The following is a 17,057-nucleotide window of genomic DNA, read 5'->3' on the forward strand; positions in this document are numbered from 1 at the left end:
GCCACAACTCAGGACAGGCACAGGTGGCCGCGCTGCCGGAGTCATTCGCGCCGCCCGCGGAAACCTGCGTCGCCCACCCCGGGCCCTCGACACCCGCCGTTCCTCCGCGTGGCGGAGCCCAGCCCAGCGCCCCCGGCCACCGCCTACCTCGCGGCCGCCGCGCCACAGCCGCTGCTCCGACACCGGGAAGCCAGTCTCGGCGAAGATACGTTCCTTCACGTCGCGCACGTTCCAGGACGCCAGCGCCGCGACGGTCCTGCAGCCCACGCAGCCAGGGAGCACGGTCACCGGGACCCACCTGTGGAAAGCAGAGGGACGCTCAGCCGGGCCGCGGCGGCCACCCGCCCGCCCAGCACCCGCGCGGCCTCCGCCCGCGTTACCTCTCCCCCATCGCGGCGCCGCGGGCGCCACTAGCGCCTGCCCCTGACGCCGGCGCCCGATCACGGCCGGCCCTGCCGCGCCCACAGGCCCCGCGCGGGCCGGGAGGGCGGGATCCGCATGGCGCAGTCCCGTACGCAGCAGCCCGCGCGGCGGGGGAAACGCTAGAGGAAGCCGCGGCGGCCGAGGAGCCGGCGGGGGCGGGGGCGGCGCGCTCCCGGCCCACGCTGGGCCCTGCAGGCGCCGCCCGCGGGCACGCGCCCACCCGCCGGGACCGTTAGCTGGGGAGCCGCCCCGCCCCTCCCGCCAGGCCCCGCCCATCCAGGCCCCGCCCAGTCAAGTTCCGTCTTGCCCAATCCGGACAGTTAGCGAAGGAGCCGCCCCGCCCCACTCGCCCACCAGGCTCCGCCTGCCAGGCCCTGCCCCGCCTGCAGAGGCGCCTCTGCCAGAAGGCAAACCCAATAAGGGTATCCCCAGAGCGTACATCTAGAGGACAGGTGCGTTGTCTCTTTTAGAGCTCAACAGTGCATTGAAATGCAGAACTAGACATTTCTAGGGCCTGTGTCTCCTTGAACTCTAATGACTTTCATTCCATGGAAGCATCTCCAGTAAGATCTATAGTGGCCTCCGAGAAGGGAACGTGCTGGTTACAGAACACAAGTGTCTTCCACGGTTTCGTTCTGTGCTCGGTTTTTGAGGCACAGAAGTAGGATCAGTGGCTCAGTTTGCTGGAGGAAGGAGAGCCAGCAGCAAAGTAAGATCAGAATGCACATAAATATATCCTATGACACGTTAAAAATATTTGTAACTTATTTTGGCAATATTATCTTACATTGTTGGTAGCCTGAATGTCTTCCCATCACAACCGCAAGCTCCTTGAAAGCAGGAACATGAGTCTTAGAGTTGATGAAATCGCCCCACGATAAGTAAAGTTGCCTTGTAATTTGAAAGTGTGTGGGGCTTAGAGGCTTGGGGGAACCTCAGGCTGTTCCTTTGGCTTATTTCTCTTAGGTATATATGATACAGGTTGCAAAAAAAAAAAAAGTGACATCTATTAAGGCAATTCAAAGGCTACATCATGAACAAGTAAACTTGTGTGCTTCTTATTTTAAATACCTTGAATAGAACAGAATTAAATTTTAGAGTTGCCCCCAAAAATAGATAATAAATTGCTACTTCTCCCTTGCCGCCCCAAAAATATTATTACTCAGAACTCATCATCAGTAGTAAATACAGAGAATGTTCTACAGCTGTTCCATCTCTTACCATAGTTAAAAAGGGAATGATAGAAGTCATGCATGCCTCTTCCTACTTGGGAGAGGTAAGTAAGTATGCTCCATCAATTGGAGGAGAATATGGTGATTCAGTATAAAGACAAGGCCAGAAAACCCTAAGGGCCAAATATGTACTTCTTGGCTAGGTGCAGTGGCTCACATCTGTAATCCCAGCGCTTTGGGAGGCCAAGATGGGTGGATTACTTGAGGTCAGGAGTTCGAGACCAGCCTGGCCAACATGGTGAAACCCTGTCTCTACTAAAAATACAAAAATTAGCTGGGTGTGGTGGCACACGCCTGGTTTTCTTGTTGGAAAAACTATAAACTCATCATAGAATTTGATGGAGTAGTGAATCATCCTACAATATGGGTGACCCTTGCAGACATTCTGCTAAGTGGAAGAAGCCAGTCACTGAAGACCACATGTTGTATGATTCCATTTATATGACACGTCCAGAATTGGCAAACCCATAGACAGAAAGTAGATTAGTGGGGCTGTAGGGGGAGGGAGCGAGGAGGCAGTGCTAATGGGTGTGGGGTTTCTTTGGGGGATGGTGGAAATGTTCTGGAATTAGTGGTGCAATGTGCACAATTTTTTGAACATCCTTAAAACCGGGTGAATTGTACCCTTTAAAATGGCAAATTTTATGGTATGTGAGTTATACCTGAAAAAAATTCACAATGTAGCTGATGTGAATGCAAAGGCTTTTCCTGGACCACCTCTGGGAACAAAACCATTTGAATGAAAACACGGAATGAAAAACCTCGGTTTTTCCGTGGAGCCTGGTGGTTGGTTTGTTCATTTTACTCTCTTTCTACAATGTATTCAGTCCACTACCAGAGTGGTCAGAACAGACACCTTTGCTCCCAAATAGATACATCAGCAGGATAAAATAAAATCTTCTTATCCTGTCCACGCTCTCCATCCAGTGCCCTCCACTTGACTTTCCTACCCATCACATTTCCTGCCAGGCTCCAGCACATCACATTCGCTCTCGGAGCTCCCCTGTGTGGCCTGTGCATATGTGTTCCTTCCTTCCCCAGTGCGCACTCCTCCTTCAGATTCAACCTCAGCCCCAGCATCTGTGGCGGGAGTGCCAAATGCTTCAAGAGGCTTTAGCGCTGCGAGACTCCCATCCAACGCCTGGCCCACTCCTCCTGGCCTTGTCTCCTTCTGAGCCAGGAGTGAACCCAGCACAGGGCGCCTGGATTCTGGCTCCAGCATCCCTGCCTGGCACAGAGTAGTCCCAAGAGTAGATCCTCCGTGGGATATCCCAGTGGTCCAGATGGAATTTTTTGGACAGGCCAGATTCAATTACCATGTGCCAGAAAAATGACAAAACTTTTCTTCTCTTTGTGCTCAGGTAGACACAATTGCTTCGCTTTTATTTTTAGCGACATTAAACATGCTTTGGGAAATGAGGTCATGTTTCTGAGTTAGCATTCCTGCCTTTTCTCCTTCCAAAGAGGGCATTATGAATTCCCTAGAGTGCTGTACAAAATAGGAGAAAACAGGATTGTACAGATTTTACATGATGCTTTTGAGTCTACTGGTCATTTTAATGAGAGTTTGTTGTTTGGTTGCCAGAAATCCTGGGTTATTCAAAGACAGCTTTGCCAAAGAAAATTAACCAGTGAGGGCTGGAAATACAGTCATGCTTACATAAGTCAGTGAGTAATGCGAGAGGACTTAGCATTAGAAAGGAAAAACGTGACTCAGGCCCCCGGATAGTGGAGGGACACATCTTGAGCTGCACCCGCCATTTCAAGGAATATTAAAACCACATGAGGTTTTTCAGTTCCTCTTACATCGATCACCACCTTTGATTAAACATCCTCTCTTGCAAATTTTTTTTTTTTTGAGACAGAGTCTCGCTCTGTCGCCCAGGCCTCTGCATCCTGGGTTCAAGCAATTTTCGTGTCCCAGCCACCCGAGCAGCTGGGATTACAGGTGAGTGCTACCATGCTTGGCTAAGTTTTGTATTTTTAGTAGAGACAGGGTTTCGCCATGTTGGCCAGGCTGGTCTTGAACTCCTGACCACAGGTGTTTCCTGACCACAGGTGTTTCCGCCCACCTCGGCCTCCCACAGTGCTAGAATTACAGGGGTGAGCCACCACGCCTGGCTCTTGCAACATTTTATAGAAAATATGGAAAGAGAGTGAGCTGGCTATAGCAGCATGTAGATTAAACTGAATGCATGCTAATAATTAGTGTATTTTAATAGAAGCTCAGCTCTAGATACAATAGTAGGAAACTTATCATATAAACTTGTGAAACACTCCATCATAAAACTGAATACACTGAAAAAAGGAAATAATATAAAAAGGGAATAGAGTAAACAATGACAAAATACACTCTGATGCACTTGTTCCTTTTTTCTGTCTTCCAACTCTTGCTACTCTTCCAGTCAGTTAATATCCCTTCTGCTTTTCCTTTATTTTTCTAAGTTGTTCTTGATGTTCTGCCCCTCTCCCTCCTCTACCAGGCTCCCTGGTAGTGAATCGAGGGTGTGACCCCAGCTCTTGCGCCTGCTGCTGGGAAAGCGTGGACAGGTCACAGCTCTAAACTCTCTTTCTCACCTGTACAGCTGGACATGGTGCCACCTTCCTCCCAGGCTTATTGTAAGGTGGCAGAAGGCACTGACCTTGGAGGTGCTCAGTTCCTCTCCTGTTCATTCACGTCATAAAATGTGAAGCACCTACTCAGTGCCAGGCACTGGTGTCCCGACAAAGAAGCCTGGTTCCTGTGTTCGGGGACCGCTCACCTCATGGCACAGCAGCCAGGCAGGAATTACACGAGGGTGGGCTCCTCACGCTCCCCTCACTCTGGGCCTCTTACTCTTCCTCTCCCTCTCCTTCTGCACTGGCATCTGAACACTCAAGGCCAGTGCTGGAAAATACAGGGAGTAGGCAAAGGGAGTCTTGAGCGCCTCAAATCTCTTCACCTCAACCTCACCTCCCTCTCCTATGTGCCCTACTCTTTTCTCCACCCTGTCCCCAACTCTGTGGTGTTCAGTAAACGTTAACTGTGCACACTGCTTGTGGGGCAGACCCTCTGCGGGGTGCTGGGAAATTGAAGATAATGGGAATAACAGCAGCACCTCTGCTTGTAAGGAGATTGAAGAATAGGATGATACACAAACATAATAAATGTAATTCCAACGTAAAAGTGAGAGTCCTAAAGTCAAGGAAACCTATCTAAGTCATTAGTTGCTGCCAACTGCCCAGATATTGTCTTCTAGGAACAGGGCTTCCTTGGGCTACCACTGTATTTTTAGTAGAGGCTTTATGCCCCAGGCAGGGCAGACACTGCCCTCCTGCTTGGTCTTATGCCTGGAATGAAATCTCTTTTTTTCTTTTCTTCCCTCATTGTTTTTATCCCCAAGCACATTCCAGAGCTCAGCCTGATCTACCTGTCACATGACATCGTTGGTTCTTCCCATTTGGGCCACACTATTTCCTCAACATCCTTCCTGCTCTTGAGGAAGGTCTCACCCCACAGTGGCCCTGGGATTCCCTCGTGTGTGTGTGTGTGTGTGTGTGTGTGTGAGAGAGAGAGAGAGAGAAAGAGAGAGAGTGTGTGTTTACAAAGAGAACTGACTTCCCCCACCTCTTTAGAAAGGATGATGCTGACTGGGCAGCTGTCAGCAGCACTTACCATTCTCACCGGCCTTGGTAGTGCCCTCTGAGCACTGCTTGCTTCTTCGCACAGGAAGGAAACCAAAGGGCTTTCTTCACAACCAATACCTAATACCTCTTCCAAGTTTATCTGTATTTTAACAAAGGATTTTAATTTTTGTATGGGGCGCTGGGTTCATATTTTGGAAAAGTCAGTCCTGCAACTGTCTCTGAAATCATAGCCACAAAGTCATTCATTTTAAGCTCCAATTGGGATGGTGAGAAACTCGAAACCAAGCCTAATAATAATAACAACAATAATAATAATAAAGCTGTCACCAGTTGAGCACTTAGTAGGCATCAAACACTTCTTCATCTTAAATGCTTTATAAACACTATCTTATTTAATCTTCACTAAAATCCCATGAGGCATTATTGTTTCTACTTTACACATGATGAAAGACAGAGTCAGGAACGTTATAATTGCCCAAGAGCACACACAGGGCCATGACCTAACTGTGCTCTGAACATGCTGAAAGCCTTTAATCACTGTACATATCCCCATATGCAGCAGTTACTGACGTAACAGAGATATTTACCCTGAAGAAAAGATGACCCCAGGGGACATGCTATACTCTTCAAATAGGAGAGTGGCTTTCATCTGTAAAAATTTCTGTGGCTCCAGAGATGGACAAATTTGGGGTTCATTATTTTAAAAATTCAATAGTTGGAACAGTACTCATTTTAACTCATTTATCACCAAATAGGTGTAGAACCCGTCACATCCACACTATTACAGTCAATTCCCAGATAAACCTGAAAATGAGGCAGGTTTCAGGAAAATCATCCACCATCATAAATCAGGACGCAGTACCCAAAGACGGTTTGTAATTTGTCTAAAGTTCTTTGCAAATGCAAGTGTCAGGATTGGAACCCAGGGCTCCACTTGATTTTCCCTAAGCTGTGCTGCCTGCAGCTTTGGAGTAAAGGGACTGAAATCAACCCTTTGCTTGAGATTCTAAAGACCATGCTCTGCACTCATCAGGGCCCAGTGTCCTGAGGTCTCTCTTCAGGCTTGTCACTGTCTTGTGCTCTCCAGCGCATGGCAATATCACAGTCTGGCTGGACGTGGGCAGCACGAAGCGCGCACACACACACACACACACACACACACACACACACACACACACACACACACACGCAAACACTCCTACTAGCCTGCACAGGATCAATACACAAGCATGAATTATAGAATAGAGATATATACATTCAGCAAAAAGGGTGTGATCTTACACTTTCTACTTCTTTTCAGTTGATGACAGTCATTTGAGTTCTGCCCTTTGTTTTGCGGTACTGTCTCAGATAGAATCCCTAGACGTTGATTTGATTAAACTAACATCCTCTGGTCAGAAGTAATTGAGAAACATGAGTTTATTTATAAAAAACAAATGGGAACCATTTGTTTTTATCATATTGTATTTTTACTGTTTCTTGCTTACATTCATTAAAGGTTTTTAAAAATAAAAACAAGTTTTTAAATCCCATTTCTAAATATTTGGACTTACGGTGATATTGTCAATGAACAGTTCAATGGGTTATCATTACTTTATTGCTGTGCAGAGCCTTTGCCACAGTGACTTGGAAAAATGAATCATAGAAACTCCATCCACAAAATTACAGATTTTTGCATTTGTGAAGAATAACACCCAATTTATTTTCTTTGCCTATTATTAAAAGAGGAGCATGCTACAGTCTTCCTCATACAGAAAAGATTATAAACGGCTGCACACATTTGCTGTTCTGTAGAACAATTATAGTAGTTGGCAGGCATCCACCACTGGAGGGGACACAAAGAAAACGCCAGTTAGAAATAGGTCAGGGGAGGTTTTTTTGCTTTTTGTTTTTTGGTTTTTTTTGAGACGGAGTCTCGCTTTGTTGCCCAGGTTGGAGTGCAGTGGTGCGATCTCAGCTCACTGCAACCTCTGCCTCCCAGGCTCAAACAGTTCTCCTACATTAGCCTCCCGGGTAGCTGGGATTACAGGCACCCAATACCATGCCTGGCTAATTTTTTGTAGGTCAGGGGAGATTTTGAAGGAAAATTAGGAATGGATCCATAAAAAGCAAAATGGATTTTATGTTCTTACAACTGAATTGAAGCTTCATCTGTTAAAATCTTATATTTTGCTCATTTCCCAAACCATTTCAAATGTTCTCTTGATAGAGATGCATTGGATATATTAAATAGTTATAAAATGAAAAAAAGTTTATTTACTCATTAATTATAAAAATGGATGTTTTTGAATCATCAAAAATGAATTTTTTAATCGGGGAAGCAAATAATAATATTCAAATGTATATTTCATTTAGAACTCAACGAATCCTAAATCTAAACAAATCATGATTGTTCACTATTTCTATAATCTTTATAACTATAATGGCTAAGTAATTTACATAAAGAACTCAAAAATTTGAAAACCATTTAGGGCAGACAGACATATTCTTTGTGTTTTGTTTTGTGTGTGTGTGTTTTTTTTTTTGAGATAGAGTCTAGCTCTGCTGCCAGGCTGGAGTGCAGTAGTATGATCATAGCTCACTGCAGCCTCAAACTCCTGGGCTAAAGAGATCTTCCCACCTCAGTCTCCTGGGTAACTGGGACTATAGGACTACAGGCATGTACTACCATGCCCAGCTAATTTTTTTTTTTTTTTGGTAGAGATGAGGTCTCACCATGTCGCCCAGGCTGGATAGAAAACATATTTTTAAATTCATTGGTAATTAAAACTATGATGTGTATGTTTGGGTTTTAAGCCTTTGTCACTTTTTCAGTTTTCTGAATATTTTCCAATTTTGGTTTAAATAATCTGAAAATATTATAGCTACAAAATTAATATTGCAAGTAATAAACAGTGGTCATTCTCAGAAAACCCTCTACTGACACATCCAATCAGCCACCATGTCAAAGGGTTTGACCATGATAAATATCGTTTGGCTCCATTGCACAGCTCTCTCCTGTCCCTTAGGCCACCACTCGGGGCCCCAGCTGTTCTCACTGCCCCACATCTTTCTCCTCCAATCAACCCTTCATATTACCATCAAGTTCTTGTACAATCGAGTGTGACTAAATCCCTCCCCAGCATCAAGATATTTTTAGTAGTTCAAGTTACCTGCATCGTAATGTCCAAATGTTTCCCAGCCTTGTTTCCATCCCTCCTTCCTGAACAGCCCCAGAGCTCTGCAGGCCTGTCCATGCCTTTGTACTGCTTTTTTTGCACCTTTCTCAGCCCATTCTGTTTCCTCCTGCAGCATCTGGCTCCTCCCTCCATGTTCAATTTTGATGGCCCACCCTTGATAGCCCCATTCAAATGTCACTTCAAAATTGTCTCTCTCCCCCCAACACTGTTTAAGGAAAAATAGCAATAAGTCCAGGACAAATGACACTTATGTCCCCTTTCTTACTCTCTCTGAATACTTTGTATATCCACCCATCCCAGCTCTTTCCATATTACACAAACCACATATTTACTTGCTAAGTCCCCCTCTGGAGACATTCAAGAACAGAAAACATGCCTCCATATCCCTTGTTCACACCATCACCCTCTCCCCAACCCCAGTGCCTGGCACAGAACCCAGCAAATGTGTGTGCACAAATCAGGATGGAGATCAGTAAGAAGGGTCATCACAAGGTGTTTCTGGGGAGGGTTGGTTAAAAAGCTAGAACTTCAGCCTTAAATCATATAATGGAAGAATACTGATCTCATACTTAAGTGGTTAAGTGCATGAATGGGGTCTTAGAAACACTCCTTCACATTTCAGGAAGTAGTAATAAAAGACATCAGAGATGGGAAGACTCAGATAACATTACTGATTTTCCACCCATCAGTTAGTGCTCAGCCAGAAGAGCAGAAGGCTTTCTCTAGCCAAGCCCATGCAAGGTGACTTCCGCCTTCATAGACATCTTCAGCATTTAACTTCCACTCATCAGTGACTACATAGGAATGAAATGCATTTACTCATCAACTATGGAAAGTCCCCCTTGATCACGGCCTCTTGTATGTCACTCTGTGTTCCACATCATTCACTGCCAAATAAGCGAATGTAGTGATGTTCACATGTGTGGCTTGTCATGACCACTCACTAAACCACTTACCATCTCTGTACAAATTTAAATTAGGGGAAGAAAAGGGAGTCCTTCTTAACTTTTCTGTTTTGGGTTCATTTCTTTAATAATTCTCTTATTGGACAGATATTAATAAACTAGTTATTAGAGAAAGTTGTGAGTTGATTTATCTTTTCACAGCAAACTCCAAAACAATTTTTCAAAGCCTAGGGAAGAGATGCACCCGTTCACTTTATATTAGTTTGGGAGATGTAATGCTGAAAAAAAACAGGGCCTAAGGGGAGTTGGGATTCAGACTGTGGAAGACCAGAGAATGAAGGAATCATTGGCATTCATGCAGGATCTAAAACTTTTTCATTTTTTTGGCCAAAATTTCATTTTTTTGGCACAGGAATACCTCAGAGGTATTGAAGATTTGGTTCCAAACCAGTGCAATATAATGAATGTCACAATAAAATAAGTCACATAATATTTTGTTTTCCCAGTGCAGATAAAAGTTATGCTTATACACTATACTATAGTCTATTTAAAGTGTGAAATAGCATTATGTCTTTAAAAATGTACATTCCTGGCCAGGCGTGGTGGCTCACGCCTGTAATCCCAGCACTTTGGGAGGCCAAGGCGGGTGGGTCACAAGGTCAGGAGATCGAGACCATCCTGGCGAACATGGTGAAACCCCATCTCTACTAAAAACACAAAAAATTAGCTGGGCATTGTGGCGGGCACCTGTAGTCCCAGCTACTCAGGAGGCTGAGGCAGGAGAATGGCGTGAACCTAGGAGGCAGAGCTTGCAGTAAGCCGAGATCGCACCACTGCACTCCAGCGTGGGCGACAGAGCGAGACTCTGTCTCAAAACAAAACAAAAAAAAGTACATTATTTAATTTAAAAATACTTTCGCGTTACAAAATTGTCATGATCATCTGACTCTTCAGCGAGTTGTAATCTTTTAGCTGGTGGAGGTTCTTGCCTCAATGCTAATGGCTGCTGACTGATCAGGATGGTTGCTGAAGGCTGGAGTGGCTGTGGCAATTTCTTAAAATAAGACAACAGTGAAGTCTGCTGCATTGATTGACTCTTCCTTTTGCAAAACATTTCGCTGTATCATGGGATGCTGTTTGAAAGACAACATTTTACCCAGTAGAACTTCTATCAAATTGGAGTCAATTCTCTCTAACCCTGCTGCTGCTTTATCAACCAACTTTCTGGAATATTCTAAATCTTTGTTGTCATTTCAACAATATTCCCAGCACCTTCACTGGGAGCAGATTCCATTTCAAGATACCACTTTACTTCCTCATCCATAAAAAGCAGCTCCTCAGCAGGGCGCAGTGGCTCACGCCTGTAATTCCAGCACTTTGGGAGGCTGAGGCGGGTGGATCATGAGGTCAGGAGATCGAGAACATCCTGGCTAACACGGTGAAACACCGTCTCTACTAAAAATACAAATACAGCCTGGGCGACAGAGCGAGACTCTGTCTCAAAAAAAAAAAAAAAAAAAAAGTTTTATCATGAGATTTGCCCCAACTCAGTCACATCATCAGGCTCCACTGCTAATTCTAGTTCTTGCTGTTTCCATCACTTCTGTAGTTACTTCCTCCAGTGAAATACTGAACTCCTCAAAGTCATCCACAAGGGTTGGAATCAACTTCTTCCAAACTCCTGTTAATGTTGATATTTTGACCTTCTTCCATCAATCATGGATGTTCTTTTTTTTTTTTTTTTTGAGATACAGTTTTGCTCTTGTTGCCCAGGCTGGAGTGCAAGGGTGCGATCTCGGCTCACTGCAACTTCCACTTCCTGGGTTCAAGCGATTCTCCTGCCTCAGCCTCCCAAATAGCTGGGATTACAAGCAGGTGCCACCATGCCCGGTAATTTTGTATTTTTAGTAGCGATGAGATTTCATCATGTTGGTCAGGCTGGTCTCGCATTCCTGACTTGAGCTGATCCACCCGCCTCAGCCACCTGAAGTGCTGGGACTACAGGCATAAGCCACAGCACCTGGCCAATCGTGGGTGTTCTTAATGGAATCTAGAATGGTGAATCCTTTCCAGGAACTTTTCAGTTCATTTTGCCTAGATCCATCAGAGGAATCACTATCTATGGCAGCTATAGCCTCATAAAATGTATTTCTTAAATAATAAGACTTGAAGGTCAAAATTATTCCTTGATCTGTGGGCTGCAGAATAGATGCTGTGTTAAGAGGCAGGAAACAATATTCTTCTCCTTGTACTTCTCCATCAGAGCTCTTGGGCGACCAGGTGCAATGTCAATAAGCAGTAATATTTTGAAAGGAATCTTTCTTTCTGAACAGTTGGTCTCAACTGTGGGCTTAAAATATTCCGTAAACCATGCTGTAAACGGATGTGCTGTCAGCCAGGCTTTGTTGTTCCATTTATACAGCACAGGCAGAGTAGATATAGCATAATTTTTAAGCGCCCTAGGATCCTTGGAATGGTAAATGAACTTGGCTTCAACTTAGTCACCAGCTGCATTAGCCCCTAACAAGAGTCAACTTGTCCTTTGAAGCTAGGCATTTATTTTTCCTCTATAGCTATGAAAGTCCTAGATGGCGTCTTCTTCCACCAGAAGACTGTTTCATCTACATTGAAAATCTGTTGCTTAGTGTAGTCACCTTCATCAGTTATGTTAGCTAGATCTTCTGGAGAACTTGCTAAAGTTTCTCCATCAGCACGTGCTGCTTCACCTTGCACTTTCATGTTATAAAGATGGCTTTATTCCTTAAACCTCATGAAACAACCTCTGGTAGCTTCAAATTCTTCTGCAGCTTCCTCACCTTTCTCAGCTTTTATAGCTTTGGAGAGAGTTAGGCCTTTGTTTGGGTTAGGCTTTGGCTTAAGGGGATGTTGTGGCTGGTTTGATCTTCTATCCAGACCATTCAAATTGATTCCTAATCAGTAATAAGGCTATTTTGCTTTCTTATAGTTTCTGTATTCACTGGAATAGCACTATTTAATTTCCTTCAAAAACACTTCCTTTGCATTCACAACTTGGCTGTTTGTCACAAGAGGCCTCGCTTTCATCCTGTCTTGGCTTTCAACCTGCCTTCCTCACTAAGCTTAGTCGTTTCTAGCTTTTGATTTCAGGTGAGAGACTTGCGACTCTTCCTTTCGCTTGAAGAGTCAGAGGCCATTATAGGGTTACTAGTTGGCCTAATTTCAATACTATTGTGTCTTAGGGAAAAGGGAGGCTGGAGGAGAGGGAGAGAGGCAAGAACAGCCTGTTGGTAGAGCAGTCAGAGAACATACCATTTATCGATTAAGTTTACTGTCTTATTTGAGCACAGTTTGTGGCACCCCAAAACAATTACAATAGTGACACCATAGGTTAGTAATCACAGATCATCAAAGCAGATGTAATAACAATGAAAATGTTTTAAATTTTATGAGAATTTCCAAAATGCAACACAGAGACATGCTAACGGGGCACTTGCTGTTGGGAAAATGGTGCCAACAGACTTGCTGGATGCAGGACTGCCGCAAACCTTCGATTTGTGAAAAACAAATGTCGGCCGCGCACGGTGGCTCACGCCTGTAATCCCAGCACTTTGGGAGGCCGAGGAGGGCAGATCACGAGGTCAGGAGATCAAGACCATCCTGGCTAACACGGTGAAACCCCGTCTCTACTAAAAAATACAAAAAATTTAGCTGGGCGTGGCGGCAGGCACCTGTAGTCCCAGCTACTCAGGAAGCTGAGGCAGGAGAATGGCGTGAACCCGGGAGGCGGAGCTTGCAATGAGCCAAGATCGCACCACTGCACTCCAGCGTGGGCGACAGAGCGAGACTCCGTCTCAAAAAAAAAAAAAAAATCTGTGAATGAAACAAGGTATTCCTGGACTTGCCATTCTAAAGGCTTCACTACGAAGCTGGAAGACCCGGTAGAGATTAGTTGGTCCCCTGGTCACCCTGACCATTTCTTTTTGGTCCTCATAGATGGCTGGTTTTTCAACCATTTATCTGGGAAGTTGCCATTCGCCTGTGTAGGGTGGTGGTTTGAGTTCAGGTGATGCAGCTTCTGTGATCTCAGGAGTTTACCCAATGGACAGCATGGTGTGGAGAATTCAGTTCCTTAGCAGGAAGTTGCAATTTAATCTGTCCCTTAAACTTTTTAATTGTGATAAGTAACATCTATAAAAACTAATATGAGACAACCAATAGGAAAGATTATAAGTTAGAAAATATTGGTTACTCCATTTTAAAGACCTTTGAATTAAAATAAACCACCATCAACTAAGCATAATTTAAACAGCCAACTGACTGGACACAGAGGATTAAGGTAACTTAATCCATGGAGAACCCACTTTTCGAATTAAAGCAATGGGCTAACAAGCCCTAACCTAACCCCTGTCCAGTGTCAACTAAATGAATAAGTCAGGTATCACTAGTGGGATTTACTTTAAAAATGCATAGTAACAATTCCCTGTTCCAAAATAGGAAGTAAGGGTTATCAATAATCTCTGATTATAACATGATCTATGGATCCAGAGAATATGACGGTGAGGTACTATTAAGTAATAATGTGTGTAATCATCAGAGAAATGCATATTAAAACCACAATGAGACACTACTGTACCCCAGCCAGAAAGGCCATTATTAAAATGTCAAAAAACAATAGATGTTGCCATGGATGCGGGGAAAAGGAACGCTTACACACTGCTGATGGGAATGTAAATTAGTACAACCTCTATGGAAAACAGTATGGAGATTCTTTAAAAAACTAAAAGTAGATCTGCCATTCAATCCAGCAATCCTGCTACTGGGTATCCACCCAAAAGAAGAGAAGTCATTATATCAAAAAGACACCTGCACACATATGTTTATCACAGCACAATTCACAATTGCAAAGATATGGGCCAGGCGTGGTGGTTCACACCTGTAATACCAGCACTTTGGGAGGCTGAGGCAGGAGAATGGTGTGAACCCGGCAGGCGGAGTTTGCAGTGAGCCGAGATCGCGCCACTGCACTCCAGCGTGGGTGACAGAGCAAGACTTCGTCTCAAAAAAAAAAGAAAAAGAAAAGATATGGAACCAATTGAAGTCCCCATCAACCAATGAGTGGATTTAAAAAATGGTGTGTGTATATATATATGGTATATATAATATAAAATATATATAAAATATAAAAATATGGTGTATATATATATATATACACACACACACACCACAGGCTACTACTCAGCCATTAGAAAAACAAACAAACAAAATAATGTCTTTTGCAGCAATTTGGATGGAATTGGAGGTCATTATTCAAAGTAAAGTAACTCAGGAGTGGAAAACCAAATATAGCATGTTCTCACTTATAAGTAGGAGCTAAGCCATGGGTACACAAAAGCATACAGAGTGGTACAATGGACACTGGAGACTCAGAAGCAGGGAGGGTAGGAGTGGGGTGAGGGATAAAAAACTACATATTGGGTATAACGTGCACTACTCAGGTGATGAGTGCACTAAAATTTCCGACTTCACCACTACACAGTTTATCCAAGTAACCAAAAACCACTTGTATCCCTAAAACTATTAAAAATAAATAAATAAATTTAATATAGTATTTCAGGGTGATAAAATACCAAAGATTCAGAAACCAAAAGAAAGTATCATTTGCAAACACCAAATTTTAATCCATGTATTCAAAAAATACATAACATGAGTTTTCTATGGACAAGGCATGGAGCTGAATGTCTTATATTCTTTATATATTTATTAATAAGATTTTAAATGGAAACTTGTATGTGTTAATTACCAAAGACACACCCATCTGTTAATTACTCCTTAGTACCCTCTACCATTTATCTAAAATATATATGTGTGTGTATATATGTATGTATATATATATGTATGTGTGTATGTATGTGTGTGTGTGTGTGTATATATATATAGCCTGTGTCTTTAAGTTACAGGAAGGCTTTAAATAGTTACTGTGCTCCTGAAATGATGTGAAAGGTTACAGCTTTATTAAGTTGCCCAATACTTATTAATGCAATTTTAGAGTTGGTTTTATAAATAGGAACTAAATGTCTACTAATCAGCATGACTACAAAATAAAACTCAGAATTGTAAAATATATATATATATATTAGTAACGTGGATATAAAGATGATTTATTTCTGCCCACTGACCAGGGTCACTGGAAAAGGCAAACACTTAGAAAGTCGTCTTTATATCCACACGTTACTAATTTTACTTAATATGATATCTGCAAAGTACATGTGCTCTACTTGCCAAACTTCATCCTCCGAATTTAGAAAGATCTTATTCTGTATCTCAGCTGAAAGTTTGAGCTAAGCCTTCTCTAATTTAAAAAAAGGACGGAATGTGTGTACAAGGAATACATAGTACATGATTCTCTTTGAAGGACACATTTGCTTCCATCCTCTATGCAGATAAAAGAACAAATTACAATGTCTAAAATCTGTTCTTTTTGTATTCTGCATTTAGCCATCATTTTCTTCTACTGTGAGAAGGATCGATTCTACTCTTTCTGTTTTTTGCTTCTTTTTGCAGGGAGTTGGGGGATGGACAAGGGAGCATTTTAATTTTACATCAAAATATCAAGTTATTTGGCTGCATCTACATATGCCAGAAGTCACAATAATATGCGACCACTTTTATACTGCTTTTCTGATATTTATATTTTCTACAATTATAGAGTTTTATATTTTCTACAACTTTTCAAGGGATTTGGTTTTTTTCTATTTACTCTACAAGGGTTTAAAATTATTCTTTCTACAGGGTACAGAATTTATTCTTTCTATAGAACCTATTTTACTTGGTCTAGGAGCTTCTGTAGGCTTCAAACTGTGTTTGACTCTGAAAAGAATGAGTGCTTTATTTCTGCACTATTTTTCTTCATACTACGCTCTAAATCACGACATACTAGAAATAAGAATAACTTATAGTAAAGGTTCACACATAGATCATTTTTCCTGATTAAAAAAAAAAATCTTCAGTCTGTTTGACTCCAAGTTACCATTTCTACATGGAATTCCACCCCCAGGAGATTTAGTAAATGAGATCATTTAAAATCCTGGCTGGGCACAATGGGTCACACTTGTAATCCCAGCACTTCAGAAAGCTGAGGTGGGCACATTGCTTGAGCTCAGGAGTCCTAGACCAGCCTGGGCAAGATGGCAAAACCTCATCTCTACAAAAAATATAAAAATTAGCTGGGAGACTAATTTTCTATTTAGTGTGTGGGGGCACACACCTATAGTCTCAGCTACTCAAAAAGCTGAGCTGGGGGGTTAAGGCTGCAGTGAGCCGTGATCATACTACCACACTCCAGCCTGGGTGACAGAGTGAGACCTTGTCTCAAAAAAATAAATAAGAAGTAAATAAGTAAATAAAATCGTAATATGTTATACTGGGTAATACATTTGTTTTATGTTATTCTCATAAAGAAGCTATCAGTTTGTTTTTCAGTGAAGGCAGCCATCTCTCATCATGTCTAAAGAGCACTGATTCCAGCGCCCACAGATGTTAGGTAGCCAGCGTGTTCATGTGTTGTCATGCCTCTCATTCAGGTGTTTACACTGAGCTCACTCTGGTGCTGCACACAGGAGTCCCTCCTTCTCCAGCCCAAACCTGCCCTGGACCACTCTGGGCTCCTCCAGGTGACCGCCATGCTGTCTGAGAAATGCCCCCACACGCCTGCA

The 17,057-nt window shown here is 43.1% G+C and overlaps 1 protein-coding gene across 3 annotated transcripts in view; it reads right to left on the reverse strand.

Annotated features, from left to right (window-relative positions):
• Positions 1–17,057, reverse strand: part of SACS (sacsin molecular chaperone) — a 104,005-nt gene that overhangs the window by 44,912 nt on the left and 42,036 nt on the right. For 2 of the 3 annotated variants that reach the window (XM_054446832.2, XM_063650707.1), the window contains exon 3: positions 148–298. In XM_054446832.2, the coding sequence (XP_054302807.2) occupies positions 148–298 (151 nt within the window). Of the gene's footprint in view, positions 1–147; positions 299–380; positions 647–17,057 lie in introns of those variants that run through there. The other variant, XM_054446833.2, reaches the window with a different exon arrangement.

This window comes from Pongo pygmaeus, chromosome 14 (genome assembly GCF_028885625.2).
Source record: "Pongo pygmaeus isolate AG05252 chromosome 14, NHGRI_mPonPyg2-v2.0_pri, whole genome shotgun sequence".
NCBI lineage: Eukaryota > Metazoa > Chordata > Mammalia > Primates > Hominidae > Pongo > Pongo pygmaeus.